General features: G+C 43.5%; 1 protein-coding gene across 7 annotated transcripts in view; it reads left to right on the forward strand.

Moving 5' to 3' along the window:
- arhgap32b (Rho GTPase activating protein 32b) overlaps nt 1–6,921 on the forward strand; it is a 539,127-nt gene extending 532,206 nt beyond the window's left edge. For all 7 annotated transcript variants that reach the window (XM_078530751.1, XM_078530768.1, XM_078530760.1 and 4 more), the window contains one exon: nt 570–6,921. In XM_078530751.1, coding sequence (XP_078386877.1) covers nt 570–2,885 — 2,316 coding nt within the window. In that variant the 3' untranslated portion in view covers nt 2,886–6,921. The remainder of the gene's footprint in view (nt 1–569) is intronic.
- Nucleotides 6,922–16,163: the final 9,242 nt, after the last annotated feature.

Here is a 16,163-nt window from a genome sequence, read left to right on the forward strand (position 1 = left end):
AACGTCGCCACTGTCTAGTGTCAACCCTTTTCTATTAGAATCTGATCATTCCAATTCCTTGGAGTTGAAAACTCTTTTTAAACATGAAGATTGTTTTCACTCTTCAAACATCCATTTGAAAATTTTATTGTTTACGCAGTTCAATTTACTTTCTTCAAACGTAACAAAGTTTATATTAGTTTGATTGCAAAACACTAGGCAATTTCAGCTTTTTATACAGAAGCACCTGAACCGTGGTCCTGGAATTAGAGTCACTGATCTGAATCTTGCTGTCAGGGGAGTTGAACACTTGCACACTTCATGGTCTTTGAGAGATCCTGGCAGACAGCTGGAGGCAACAGAGCAGGATTCAGCTGAACGCGCAGGCAGGGAAAGAGAGGAAATTGGAAGGCAGCTTTTAGCAGAACATTGATTCGCAACCTTCAGGCATCAAAAGGAGGATCAAACCTGGCTAGAGAATTGTTCACGGTATGGGGTAGGGGAGAGGAAGCACCAATATTTCAGAAATCGGAACAAATTATTTCTTAAAACCTGACAGTTGTCATTGCTGTTTTTTCCCCCCTTTCCAGGTTCGAATGGCAGTTTCTGCAGGAACTCCCATGAAGCAGTCAGAGCCTCGTGCTCCTGAACAGTCAGGGTCAGCTTTCAGCTCCGATAACAACTATGTCACCCGCCCTGCAACGGTCATGGCCATTCACAGTGGACATCAGGAGAAAACAAGAGACAGCGTCCAAGCACCAGCTGTAAAACCGAGAGCTGAATCTGTACCTGTGGATCGCAGCACTTACAGTAACAATCCACCAGTGCCACCCCTCCGATCAGTGGAAAGTCGGGTGCCACCTAGTCATTCCATGTCTGAGACCATTAATGCCTCCAACTTCCAATCATTCCTAGCTTCAACAACCATACCATCATCTATAGAGGATGCCTTACCCCCACCTCCTCCTCCCAAACCACCTTTTCTTTGCCAATCACATCCGTATCATTCCAAAATGGAAAACTTGCCAGATCTAGACAACCACTTCCAACAGAAGAACGCTCATTCAATGCAGCCACTAGTCTACCAGTGCCGGGCTGACAGTGTCCCCCAGCATTTGTCCTACCAGCCCAGATCAGAAAGCACACCCCAGCATCTATTGTATGGTCCACGACCTGAGAACATTCCCTTAGCTGCATCACGAATTAACAGTTTTACCAGCCAGCCAAAAGCAGTCTCCGTTCACCTTTCCAAGCCTCGGCTTTCAAGGTCAGACTATGTTCCAGTGGGGAATCCTGCTATGCGGGCATTTGTGTGTCCACATTCCCAGTTTGAGGAGTCAGTATACCCCACAATAAGGCGGGTTCATTCTCTGCATGTGCCTCCATCTTCCATTAGATCAGTTCCCATTTCAAGAACTGAGGTGCCTCCAGCTGAGGAGCTTTTCTACTATCAGAGACCCATCTATCAGTATAAACCCTGCCAACCACCACCACCACCTCAGTCAGATTATCACGTCACTCAGTTGCAGCCTTACTTTGAAAATGGCCGGGTTCAGTACAGGTACAGCCCTTACTCCACCTCTGGACATAACCTACATGGGACTGATGGTGTGAGTTATGACTTTGCGGATCCCTACGGTTCGATAAGGCTGAGACAGTTCCATTCTTTCACCAGTCGAGATATTCCACCCTATGTTGGCAGATTTCAGGGTAAAATATTTCCATATCCCAGTGCACCACTCTACCCACGCAGTGGTGCCCATGCCAACATGATGAGTAGAGAGCACAGTTTTGTAAGTCGTGATGTGCCACCGTCTCCGGATGTGAAACTGACCCATGTGATGCGGGATCCGGAGGAGGCTGAAAAATCCCGCTTCCAGTCCATTCGACGAGAGATCCGCAGCCGTCAGAAAACCAAGGGCTTAGTGGTGTCACAGTATGACAATGTGACCCCTGTCCTACAGGAAGAATTTGGGGGGCTAGAGATCATCCATTCCAGAAGTAAGTCTGATCCTGGGAAAACTGGTATGGTGGCAAGTGAAGAAAAGGAAAGGTGGTATCCCACCACCTCAAAGACTCCAGACCCTGACCCACCATACGTCTATCAGCACCCTGACTGTGAATTGGATAGTGGGGCATATATTGAGCCATCAGCTCATCATCATGGACCCTTTGGAAATGGGCAGCTGGAAAAACCAGTACTTCCTCAGAAACAGAGCGTCAACAGGTCCAGGAGGCCACACGAATCTCCCTATGATCAGTCTCAGTATAATTCTTGTCAAAGGCCCTCTGCAGACTTGAAAGGGGGACAGATGTACAGCGCATACACTGCTGTTCCAACAGGCTACGGGCTGAAGCATAGGCCAGACCACCCAGATTCACGAACATATCCATCTGCGACTGGTAAATATGTGCTTTCTTCTCACGAGCCTTTACGGAGTTATGAAGATTCCTTCCGGGTAGCAAATGAGAGGCCAGAACTGGAAAAACCAAAAGTGAGGGGGGGTGGAGGGGATCAGCCTTCCAGAGACTGCTACAGCGAGGAGGATGAGCCTGCCAGGCCATTGATATCCGGCCAGACTGAGAGAAGTTACAGCACCAGATTTCAGCAGCACCCAGAGCCTTTGGTTAGGGAACAATCTCTCTCGTACCCATACCCATGCTTAGGCCATTCGGGCAGTAAGCGGCACAGCACATTGACAGTGATGTCTCAATATGATAACTTGGATGACTATCACACTCTGTCCCAGCAGCAGAGAGGAGGTCTTGGAGGAAGTGCCCCATTTGTACCTCTGGGCTTCAGTCATCCTCAAGGGAGGACATTTAGCACTGCTTTAGGCCAGGGAAGCTTCATGACGACAGAGTTGGCATTGCAGAGATCTGAAGCAGAAGTACATGTGGAATGAGCAGAAATTTTACCCTATGCAGTCTCTGCTGGGCAGTGGACTGTTTTATTTTTAAAAAGATAACCAGATTACTGTTTTTAAACACAAAATATGGCGAATATTGGATCTTTTGTGTTGTGTATTTCAAGTACATGTATGAAACGTGAGATTGCATTTGTGCCCTTGGTGAATGACTCTCAGCTCAGTGTTAATAACTGTCTGGAAACAGCATGAGGGCTCAACAGTTAAGGGAATTATCTTCCTTGTTTGTTTCTAGTGAGAAAAATGATTTGGATCAGTGAAGCTGCGGAGGAGAGCTTGTTACCTGCTCTGCCTCTGTCAGAAACCCCTTACCCCACCCCAATTACCCCTGCAGGGCTGGCTCTGCAGTTATCAACCTCTGCCTCCTTGTCTCACCCGCCCCCCCATGCCCTGCCAATCCCTATTCCCCTGTTGCAGATGTGGCTCTGCCTCTGTAAAGACACCTCATCCCCAGCCGGAGTAAACAGTGGATCATTTACTGTTCTAATTGATTTTTCTTCATATTTGTGTCAGTAACACAGTCTCTGAAGAGTGTTATTACCCCATTAGTTTGGAAATTTAGTTTACTAGAAGCACAGAACTAGCCCTGCACTCATGTCCTGTGACTTCAGGCATAGTGGGAAAAACAATTAGTTGAGAATAAAACACAAAATGGCAGCTAGCTATTGCAGAGTGGCAACATATCAACTTCCACTAGGTCACCTCGATGCCAGCCATATCTAACGGCAGTTGAAGTTTGACAGCTAGTGAATTCAGCTGATTTTAAATATTTAAATGTTTTGTTCACTATGCTTGTATGTAGATACTAACTTACTGTTCCAGGGGTTGAAACTAACTGAGATTTGGGTGTCAGACTGCACCGTGTAATTGAACTTATCAAAGCTTTATCATTTTCATTACCAGTTTGAATCCAGTATATAAATTGCACGTAACTACAAGACTCCCTAGTGGAGAAATCCTTTCTATGTTCCTGTGCTCTGGCTGGGGTTGTGCTCTCATTGTGACGTAAGCAGGAGCAAAGCCTTGTCAACTGCTACCAGATGATCAATGCCATATTGTGTACTGGGACTGTGTGCGTGAGAGGTCCCTGAGCACAAGGAGGTTGGTGCTTCATGTGAGCTGATAATATTGGCCTGAAATCCCTGCAATCTACATTTGTTTTGAAGTTGAGCCATTGTCGCCTCCTTTGCCCTGTTTGGACTGCATTTTCTTGCAGATGTTTAAAGATGTTTCAGACTAGATATTAATGTTTGTGCACAGTCTGCAGGAGAAGCAGTAACACTGTGAATTACTCAAACAGACCTCTTGTTTCTGAGTCATGTGTGTAGATTTGTTTATATAATGTTCCTATAATTTACAGTGACATTCAGTAAAATATTTAACTGGGAAAGGATATTAAAACTGTGATTATTTTTGTAGCAATGCCCACCCTGTGCACAAATATTATGGGATAAATATTATTGGATTATCAAATGAATCAGCAACAACCATTGGGAGCCACTCTCCTTAACCTTGTCCTACAGTGACATTGTTCATGTTGATTTATCCCACCGTTCAGTCTTATTCAGAAGCTAAGGCAGTTTTCACATCAAATCCCTCTAACAAAATCTTTCACTCTGAAAACTGAACCAAATAACTGGATGTTATTTCCATTTTGCTAATAATCCCAGGAGCGAGGTTTCTGCCCAACAGCCTGAGATGATCTCTCTCTGTGTTGAATTGTAACGCACAGATTACAGGGAGCACCTGCAAGGGTGCTGTGTAATATGCTGAAATTATGGGCTGCACTAGCCAAGGGTTCTTGAAGAGGAGAAGCCCTTGAATGGTAGACCTTCAAAACAAGGCTTCGGATATTGAAATAAAAACAGGAAATGCTGGAAAACTCAGCAGGTCTGGCAGCGTCTGTGGAGCAACAGAGTTGACGTTTCAAGGCCGTACGAGTCTTCTTCAGATATTGAGTCTGATTTTCATAACATTTTCCTCCTGAATTGTTTAAACAGTGAGTCCTGATATTTTTGGAAATTGAGTACAACAGTGTGAGGAAGTTCAGTTCATAACCAGTTATTATATCTTAGATGTAAAAACAGAAAATGCAGGAAATAGCATGTCATGCAGCACCTGTGGAGAGAGAAAAACAAACATTAATGTTTCAGGCCGATGATTTTTCATCAGAACTGGAAGAAGTTTGAGATGAAAAGCTTTTAGGAAAGTACAGAGGCAGGAAAAAAAAGGAGGAAGGAATAAAAGGGAAGGTCTGTGATAGTGTTGAGGACAGAAGTGGTTAAATGACAAAAGGAATGATAATGCAAGGCAAAAGAAACTGAAAATGGGAGAAGAATAGAAACAAAATGTGGGTTCAGAGGAGGTGTAATAAAAATGGACAATGTTTTGAGTAGATCAGGCAGCATCTGCCGAGAGGCAAGCAAGAGTTAATGTTTCAGATCAATTATCTTTCTGATCATACCGATGGGATCTCCATCCTAAACAGCAGCCCACACCTCCCTCACTCCTAGTAGAGCCATTGCCAGCACCTGTTTCTGTTGTATGGATGTTGATTGATTATAATACTTCCTGGTCAATCACTAAATAAAAATAGCTGGAAAATCATTATCCATAGTGAAAACATTAACAGATAACCATTTAGCTGAATATTTTATATATACTGACCGTGAAATTTTCCATCTAAACCATTTGGATCCTTTGGAATGGCTATTTGAGTTAGAGAAGAGCAAACTGCAGGGAGCAAGGTTGCAGGATAGGTATGTGCAGGGCACATTGTCTGCTATTCGTAGAAATGGAACTGACATTTGTCTGCCTTCGAACCTTGGTTAGAGACAATGAAGAGATCACTTCAACCACTACCTCCATTAAATTGTGAGAATGCCTTTGGGGAATTGACACAATGTGATGACATCCATTTGTGTCTAGTGGGCCTTGTTAGCTCCACTTAAGCATTTACATTTGGCTCGAGATGTACATGCACTTAATAAAACAGAGCTCAAAGTGAAAAGCAAGCCAAAGCAGATGGAATAAGCAAGTCTATCATCCTCTGAAAGAGAGAGGCTAACATTTTGGCTGGTGCAACTGATGTGGGAAAGTGGAATTGAAGTAGAAGTTCAGTCACAATCTTATTGACTCGAGCCGAATGGCCTACTCCTGCTCCGATTCCTTTTGAACCCACCTTGTCTGACCTGATGTGTATTTCTAGCAATTTCTTTTTTATTTCAGATTACCAGCATTCTCAGTTTTTATTGCTGAAAATGAAACCTCTGGGTACAAGCAAACTTCTTTTAAAGGTGGGATAATAAACAGGAACATTGATTTCTGCTCTGTGATATTTCTGTGCAGTGACATCCACGATTCCCCAAGCAACGAGCTTGTTTCAATCTCTGCGAAGTGCTCCATGTAAACACTGTGTAAAATGGGGCCTGAGCTATTTCTGATTATCGCTAAATGCATCGTCAGTCTTGATACATGAAGGGATCAGTGTTGCAGAGCTAGCTAGTTGTTTCAAACTATGGCAAGAGCATGAAGTGTATATTTCACCCAGTGCCTGAAGAAACGGGTCAAGAAGTTTGTGCTTATCGCACGCTGATAAGACATATGACATTCGAGAAATATATTGGCGGTATTCTTTAGGAGAAATCTAATAGCCCAACTTTGCGACACTTCTGAATTCCTGATGGATCTAGTACTGGGACAAAGTCATCCAATTGTGTCAATTGCTACATGATCTGTCTATTTTCTGTCTTTTGGTTTTACTTTGTGTCTTGGTGTAAAGTGTGTAAAGCAAAACTGTTGTAACTATGTGTAAATACTGGATTCTGTTTGTGATTCCTGTACATATTGGACACTTCTTGCTGCTGCCAACCTTGTATCGAAACTGGAGTTGATTTTTCTCTGTTTTTTTTGTACTGTACAGTGATGAGCCAGACTTGCACAATTCAGCAGTGTCGCATTGTTCCATTACACAGGATCTCAGCTGCATTACATAAAAAAGGCAACATCAACCAAATCATCTCAGCTCTGGTTCTCTCATTGATTGAATACTTCAGGAATATTGAAAAATTATTAGGGTACCCACAATGCACTGTGCATTAATCTGGTGCACATGATTTCACCATGCCTCCTGTCTCAATGTTGACAAACCACATCCTGGAACAGAATGTGTGTTCTACATGAGCCCTTTCCATGCTGAACATGTACAAGACACCAACCTTTTCCATACAGATTATGGTTGTGTATCTGGTACTGCATTCAGCAATGTATTTAACTTGGGTACTAATAGCCCATGAGCACAGTGTGGTGCTCTTACACATAAGATGTAGCACTACAGTGATGGTATTGCAAGGAGCACATTCAATATTCACAGTCATCAAAGGATTGTAATATATTCTACTTTGAAATAATTCTATTGCTGCAAACTGCCTAATGCTTGTACCTGTCAAATGACTTTCCCCTGTACCACCAGATACACAATCCTCACCTCCCTTCATTTACAAAATCAGATCAAATCTTCTAGACATCCTAATAATTCCTCTAACAGGTAGCTGGAGCAAGTCACCTATTAAAATTCACTTTGCATGCATGATACAGTTGTTCATCCTGCTTTAATGCCTCTCCTCTCTCATACATCACTCTGAGATTGCCTTTTCATCATTCCATTCTAATGTAGCCCCAAAGCCAGCACAACTCCAGCAATGTCTTGCTTCCTTTCCCCTGCATTATCATCTCTGGGATCTCCTAAAAATGTTTCCTCAGCCGCCTCCTGTTTGATTGACATGCTGCCACTTTGACATTTTCATCCACGAACGTGGGGTCAGTACTTTTCGCTCAATTTCTCCACCACACTGCTGGATCTCTGGATTGCCTCTCAGCTGCCAGTCCCCTTGACTAGCAAAACATTTTGGATATCACCTTATCTCTTTCTGTAACCTGATCCAGCCTTACAACCCTCTGAGAACTCAGCATTCCTACAATCCTGGCTCCTTGCACAGTCGGCACCCACCCCCACGTCTTTCACCCCAACATTGATGGCCATGCCTTCATTCTGTAGGTCCTAAGCTCTGAAACTTTTTCCTTAAACCACTCCACTGATCTCTTCATCCTTTAATACTCTGCTGTTTGACCAAGCTTTTGTCCACCTGTCCTATTGCTGCCACCTTTGGGTCAGTGTCAAATTTTTGAGCAGAGACGATCTGATTATGCTCCTGTAAAATGTCTCGTGATGCTTTACAAAAATGCAAGCTATTGTGTAAGTCTCAATTTCTGAAGCTCAACATCAGTAAGACCAAAACCATCACCTGTGACTATGCCACAAACTCAGGACTGATTCCATTTCCCTACCCAACTCTGAGGCTGAACCAGACCACAACCTGAGTGCGTTGTTTGACAGTATGTTAGGCATTAAATCCCATATCCTACCCATCATCAAGATCCATTTATCCTCACCTTTGCATCACCCTCACTGAAACTTTTATACATATCTGTGTTGCCTCCCACACATAATTATCTGAAAATCTGCTTGCTAGCCTCCCATTTATTTGCTTCTATAATCTCAGACCTGTTCAAAATTCTACTTGTGTGCTGTTCTGCTCATCTATCACCTAGAGCTTGTTGGCCAACACTTGCTATCCAACTCCCAATGCTTTGAATTAAAAATCCTTATTGTTATGACCATATCCAATGTTATTTTCTGCACAAACCAAATCCAGAGGGAAACTTGGCTTACAGGCCGCAGCCTTTTTTTTGTATTCTAATAACAGGAAGATGACTTACCAATCTCAATAGTAACAGGTCCTGTAACACTTTTGGGTTTTTAACAATTAAAAGTAAAAGCTTTATTAAAATAATAAACTTAAACACATAAGATTACAGCTACACAATTAAGGTTAGTCTTACAAAGCATTCCCCAAAACACTACTTGGTCAAACCCATAAGTAAACACTTCCCAGGTAACACTCCCTTATAGATATTTAAATATGGAATCCAGTAATATTTCACAAGGCAGACTGCTGTAGCTTCAATAAAGGTGTACCACATGACCTGTGCCTGCTTCCACTTTGCTATAGAATTCACTTCAGAATAAAACTGATGCAGCCCAAGACTTCTCAACAGCTCCAGCCATCTCCAGCTTAACAGCTCGACAGCTATCCGGCTTGATAGTTACCTTGGGTTCTTTCTACCTACAACGGCTATCCATAGTAACTCTAATGTACCCTTTTCCGCTTTTGTCTCAGTCCCATTGTTCTCTCACCCCTTTGAAACTCTAACCCTTCCAAATGTAAGATCTTTCATGTTTCCATCTTGTCTTTGCTTTTGGGTCAATAAAAATATAATATCCCCACTATTATTAATCTTGCAAGGTGCAAACATTTTTCTTGTTACCTCTGACTCTTCTGTGAAATTCAAACAATCTCTCAATTTATCTAAAAATGCAAATGTTAGATTTAACCTGTTTACTTGTACCTCAACTTAACATCTTTAACCTTTTCATGTTTCCAAACACCCAGACAACCTGACTCCTATCCACTAGCTGCCATGGTGAGATTCAAACCCATGTCCTGTAAGTATTGGCCTGGCCCTCTGGAGTACTAGTCCAGTGACATTACCACTATCTCACCATCTCTGTTATGTAAGCTGGGGTTGATGTTTAGCAGATACTCGATTAGACAATACTTTATAAACCATCGTGATTGTGCTAAGAATTACATAGAAAACCAATTTAAGATTATCAGTTGGACTTGCAGTGTGGCTCACTTACACATGCTAGAATCCACATTTCTTCACATGCAGGGCCTTGTCGTTGGCAGACAAAAGGAGCATGTCCATGCATTACGCCTGTTCCAACTAAACAAAAGATTGGGTATTGCCAGTCCCTGGTTCATTCCCCATGGCAATGCCTTGACTGGTCAGAATTGACCTGCCTAGTTTGAATTTGAAAAATGCTGGGAAGTTCTCTGCTGCATTGTCCATGGTAATACCTCTACCAACCACTTGCCAAACATCAGCACTCTCTTCTCATGCAGTAAAAATTTATGTTCCCTTTACTGTTGGTTTATCTCGCGTGGCTATCCTGATGAAAAGCAAGACAAAAAGCTTATAGAGTACGTCTCCTTTTTCAGCAATATTCAAAGTACTTGTTGGTGTTCCTCAGAATGCAGCATCTTCTCTGGGCCTTTTTCTTTGGACCAAAAGGGGTGACAGTGGGTCAACAGACAAAAGTAATTATGACAAGGGCCCCTTCTAGGAGGCCATTAATCTAGGAAATAACGTCATCCATTCAAACCAAAAGAGCAAAAATAAGCAACAAAGTTCAACCAAAGCAAAAGGTAATCAGTGTATAGAAGACACTATATCAATGGTACACTTCTGCCAAGCTAACACTCTGGAGATATTATAGAGATTCATTCAACCTTAACATCAGCAGAGTAGCTGTGGAAATTCCAGAACACAACATAAATGGTGTTTTATGGAGTTCCCATAACTTCCACAGAAGTTATGGTAGCAGAATCGCTGCAGACACTACAAATTTCCTTCACCATGTCAAAGATACCCCAGATACAAATGGTGCATGATCTCTCCTTTTCAGAAGCCTCTTTTAGATCAACAAGATTGCAGTTTCACCGCCATCAGAGACATATGAAGAATGCTCCCCTTCAACATACAATCAAAAAGTTGTACCTGGTAAGAAAGGGAATTGTAAAAGCGCTTTGCGAGGGCTTCGCACCTCAATCTTCCAACCTCCTCACACCTGCACTCTTCTTCATCTCACTGCTCATTCCTGTACTCCTCTTCATCCTACTGCTCACACCTGTATTCTTCATTACCTCACTGCTCTCACCTGCACTCTTCATTACCTCACTCCTTAAACAAAAAGGTGATTTTGACTTTAGATTTCCTCCTTGGTGGCTTACTTGCCCCAACCCTTCAGTTTTGGAGTTGTCCAATCCACCCTTAAGCCCACTGCAAACTTGAGATAAGGTAAAATAAGAGTAGTTTAATTTATAGACACAAAATGCAGGAAGGGGATTTGCAACATCTGCCCTATTTGCATTCATGCATTAAAAGAGGGATAAGGGAAAGGAAGGGCTACAGAGGATGTCCATGATAAAAATAAGAGTTTCACAGGAGTCCAGAATCAAAAGTACAGTGGTGTCTTTTAGTTGGCTTTGTCTGGCAGAAGTCTTGGTCTTGATCCTATGAACTCAGTTGCAGGTTGAGTCCATTGTAGATGCAGCAAAGTATTCTTGTACAAAAACAGAATTACCTGGAAAAACTCAGCAGGTCTGGCAGCATCGGTGGAGAAGAAAAGAGCTGACGTTTCGAGTCCTCATGACCCTTCAACAGAACTGAAGCATATACTTCAGTTCTGTTGAAGGGTCATGAGGACTCGAAACGTCAGCTCTTTTCTTCTCCACCGATGCTGCCAGACCTGCTGAGTTTTTCCAGGTAGTTCTGTTTTTGTTTTGGATTTCCAGCATCTGCAGTAGCTTTTAGCTTTTTGTTTTTATCAAAGTATTCTTGTATCCTGGGTATTAGTTCACTCTGTAGGCTCTTTCTGAATATCAGTGAATTTGGAGAGGAATGAAGATCAAAGGCAGGCTGCTTGCCTGGTGTCTGGTTTTCTGTTCTGAGGTTAAACTACAACTGAAGATAAAATTCAAAAGCTGCCTAATTAAAGGAATTCAAACAGTTCAAGCCTTGGTCACGTGACAGGGTGATTTCAGGTCGTGCTATTAAGCTAACGAGGCACCCTTGTTAAAACCCATTGTGTTTGAGCGGGTAACTGAAGAATCATTAGTACAACATTGAAGATGATGAGTCCCAACCAACTCTGCCTTTATCCAGAGCTGGTACAGACGTATCGTCTACGAATCCTTTGTGTTGTCTGGCTGGAATGTTTATACAATGCAAGGCATGTTTCTTTCCTGGAGGTTTGATGTGTTAGCATTTGTTCATGTTTAAGCTGCTCAGAAGCTTTCAGAACTACCAATGTGTGGTCAGCTGTGGCCATTTTATCAGTCCAGCAATTGTCCACTTTGAAAAACAGAACAAATGATTTTACAAAATAGCCAGATGGAAGAAGATATATGTATGATTTTTTTCTTCCTGGCTTCTGGCTGGGCCATGACTCCCCCCGTTGGAGGAAATGGAATGAATTCCATTTCATTTCATTTTTTTCAATTTGGTCTTACGGAAGAAAGAATAAGAAGTGAGGAAGTATACAGGCATTCTCTCATTCACACTGGCACATCAGACACACAGTTAACACGGGGAAAATGTCAGTTCCCTGCTACATTCTCAATGTTTACACACAGGACAGGGAGTCAGGTGATCTGAGTAATTTCTTTTGGTTGGTTAAAAGGCTGCAAGATCTAACTCAAGGATAATGTGGGGGAGCTCCAGCTATATTGGGGTGCAGAAGGTGCTGGGTTTCCTGCCTGACCTTGGCTAGCTGGTTGGGGCTCAGCTGGTAGTGCTTTTGATGTATTGGTGGGGGGTCTCCCACATCCATGTCAAGGACTGCTAGTGGGGCCTGCTCCAGCGGATCCCTGTGAATTCCTTTAAATTTCCTGAGCAGGGTGGCCACATCCTCTTTCTGCTCTTGGGTCAGGTTGCTGACTGGATATTTGAGACTCTGTAATCTGCCAACCTGGCAGCCAAGGGTTCAACTGGATAAGCCTCCTTCTCACTTGACCTTTCCTGGCTACCCTCAGATGCATCCATCCCCTGGTAGACACTCACCGGTTGACTGGGCTGTGGGTTCAATTCAGTTCTAACTGCACTTGAACTCCCCTTGTTCTAGTCCCAAGGGTGGTGGAGTTTCAGGGTTACTGTTTCTCCCTAACCTGTTATCTTGGGGAGGAGTTGGTTCCCAACCTGTCCCATTTTACTTGGGATACCACTGCCCTCGGGTGCCTGCCCAGCTCCTGCTGCAGTGCTGGGTGGCTTATCAAATGGTTGAAGCAACTCCCTCACTCTTTTTAGGCCAATTCAGAAACTTTCCTGCTTCACATTTACATTCACCATAAAGTGGTCAGTGAAATCATTCACTGGCCGGGGCTTTTGTCTTTAGAGGGGGTGCTCTCCTAACAGGATCCCTGTCCTCTGGAACACCACTGCTCAACTCCAGCTACCCTCCCTGGTGGCGTTTTGACTGGGAGAGGCATCTCACTCCCTTTCTGCTCATGGGTTTGGGAACTTCCTTTTTCCCTATATAATGTTAGAAAGAAGGTTTCTGCTAGCCATATTTCAGGCACTTCCTTACTCCTTTCCTTCCCAGGCTTAATAACCCATCTTCTTTGGCTATGTGGGGCGTCCCCCTCACTATTTCTTCCCCTGGTCTAGGACACCTCTGGTCCCTATTTAATTTGTAGATATTTGGGGAATCTCTCGGGTCTGCCTCCAAATACGGGAAGGTGGATTTGGATAGCCAGACCCCCTGCTCATCCAGCAGGGATCCAGGCTCCTTTTGTTTTAAATCTGGACAAGGTCATTTTCTCATCAACTGAGCATCCATTGGGGGGAAAGTGAAATAAAGGTTTCAGACAGTCAGACCCCCTGCTCATCCAGCAGGGTTACCAGCTCCTTTTTAAAATTTGCTGGCCGGGTCTGGGGACCCTCTGTTTATCCCTGGGGAGAAGGGTTTTGCTAGCCACACTTTGGCTGCGTCTCCTCCACCTTTTACTACACCCGACCCAGCCTTTTTGCTCCCCGCTGGCTCCTCAGCTGAGTACTGCCCACCCATTTTGGATGCCTGGGAGTTGACTGCAACACTTGCTCTGCCTTTTGGGCAGTGGCAAGCGTGGACTGGGCTCACAGGGCAATGACTTCCCCAATGTAGTTACTGTAGCGGTGGGTCAGTCCCATGTCCACTGGGACACCCTGGCTCACATGGGACTGGCTAGCTTCTACTGTGCTACCATGTGGCTCTTTGACTGTGTGAAGTGGCACCCTCACTTTCAGTTTTGCTGCCTGGGAATGGCCCTGTTCCCTGTTTAATTTAGCAAAGGAGGTGTTGGCCAATTCAGTCCCTGGCTCACTCCCTTTGTCTCTTTGGAAATCCATTTTTCCAATCCCTTTGAATGTTACTGACCTAATCTCAGCCTTTTAAAATCCAGGTAGCTTTCCCTGAGCCACCTCATCCCTGAAGGGTTTAATCGCCCCCTGCAGGTCTCTGAACTCTGTTTGGCCTTCTGCCACACTGCAGAGATTTACTGAAACCATTTGGATTGTTCAGCACCTCTGGACGGTTCTGGCTTCTCAGGGCACAGTGCTTGCGACCTCACCCTGTAATTTCCGTATAATATAGCTAGTTCCCTCTGCCTCCTTTTTAACTCCTTTTGGAATTCCCTCTCCGCTTCTTGAGCTGTTATTTTCACCTCCAGCATCTTTTTCTTGTGAGCCCCTGCTCTCTCTTGTTCTCTTTTCAGTAACTTTTTCTCCAGTCTCCTCTTTTCCAGCTCTAACAGCAGTTTTGTGGCTAGAGTAGCTATCTCAAATACAGGTCCCCAATCACTGTTTATTTCTGATTCTTCTATCTGTCCTGGATAGGGACTGAGGTCTAAACTCTCCAAAAGTATCTAGAGTACCTCGGGCTTTTTGGCCTCAGGAGGAACTTATACCTGTATTTTCTGGGCTACATATCTTAATTATTCATGACTTAGGGAGGCTAAGGTTTCACTAATTAGTACTTCCTTTTCCATACCTATCTTTGTAGTATAATTTATCATGTTGCTCTAATGTGAGGCTAAAAGAGTTTGTTGTGGTGTGTGTATTTGTCTTGGAGAGAATTTCAGCCACTGAATTTTCCCTCTTTTGGTTTCCAGTTGACATTTATCTCTAATTTGGCTTGTCTCTTAACTTGGACTCTGGATCAAATCCCAGACGTGAGCCCAATTTCTGTTATGCATAGGAGGGGGATTAATTTAAACAGCCCTGATTTCTTCTCTCACTACTTGTCCATAAACAGAAAAGCGATTTTTGATTTCCCCCTCTATAAGTGGTGGCATATTTCCCCCAACCCTTGAGTTTTAGAGTTATCTAATCCCCTGTGAATAACCTCACAATAAACTCAAAGTAAAATAAGAGGGATAGTTTATTTTACACACACACAAAATGTGGGATGGGGTTTCAAAATATCTACCCCTTTTTGCATTCATACATTAAAAGGGGGATAAAGGAAAGAAAGGGGTACAGGGGAAGACCATGATAAAAATAAGAATTATGGTTTCACACAAGTCCAGAATCAAAAGTGCAGTGGCGTCTTTTAGGTGGCTTTGCCTGGCAGAATTCCTGGTATTCGTCGTAGGAACTTGGTTGCACTTTGAGTCAGTTGAAGAATCAGCAATGTATTCTTGTACCTTGGGTATTAGTTCACTCTGTAGGAGAAATACAGGGTCGTTTCCGCAATTAAGACTTGGAGAGACATGAAGGTCAAAGGCAGGCTGCTCGCCTGGAATCCGGTTCTATTCGGAGGTAAAACTGCAACTGAAGATAAAATTCAAAATCTGTATCATTAAAGGAATTCAAATAGTTTGTCTCGGTCATGTAACAGGGTGGTTTTGAGTCAAGCTATTAAGCTAACAAGGCACCCTTGTTAAAACTCATTGTGTTTTGAGCAGGTAACTGAAGAATCATTAGAGCAACATTGAAGATGAAGAGTCCCAAAGAATTCTACCGTTTTCCAGACCTGCCTAATACAGACATATCATCTATGAATCCTTTGTGTTGGCTTGGCTGGAATGTTTATACGATGCAAGGCATGTTTCATTCCTGGAGGTTTGATCATCATCCCACTGCTCACATCTGTGATTTTCATCGTCCTTTGCTCAATCATGTACTCATCATCCTCTGCTCATGCCTGTACTCTTCAGTGTCCTCTGCTCACACCTGCACTCCTCATCACCTCACTGCGCACGCCTGTACTCTTCATCATCCCACTGCTCACACCTGTACTCCTCTACCTGACCGTTAACACCTGTATTCTTCATTCCACTGCTCAGACCTGCACTCTCCATCACCTCACTGCTCACAGCTGTGCTCTTCATCACCTCACTGCTCACACCTGTGCTCATCAGTGTCTCACTGATCACACATGCACTCTTCATCATCCTCTGCTCACAGCTGTACTCTTCATCATCCTCTGCTCACACCTGTACGCCATCATCTCACTGCATACACCTGTATTCTTCATCATCCTCTGCTCACAGCTGTACTCTTCACCTCACTGCTCGCACCTGTGCTTATCACCTT

The sequence above is a fragment of the Cetorhinus maximus genome, chromosome 2, assembly GCF_964194155.1.
Source record: "Cetorhinus maximus chromosome 2, sCetMax3.hap1.1, whole genome shotgun sequence".
NCBI classification, from domain to species: Eukaryota; Metazoa; Chordata; class Chondrichthyes; order Lamniformes; family Cetorhinidae; genus Cetorhinus; species Cetorhinus maximus.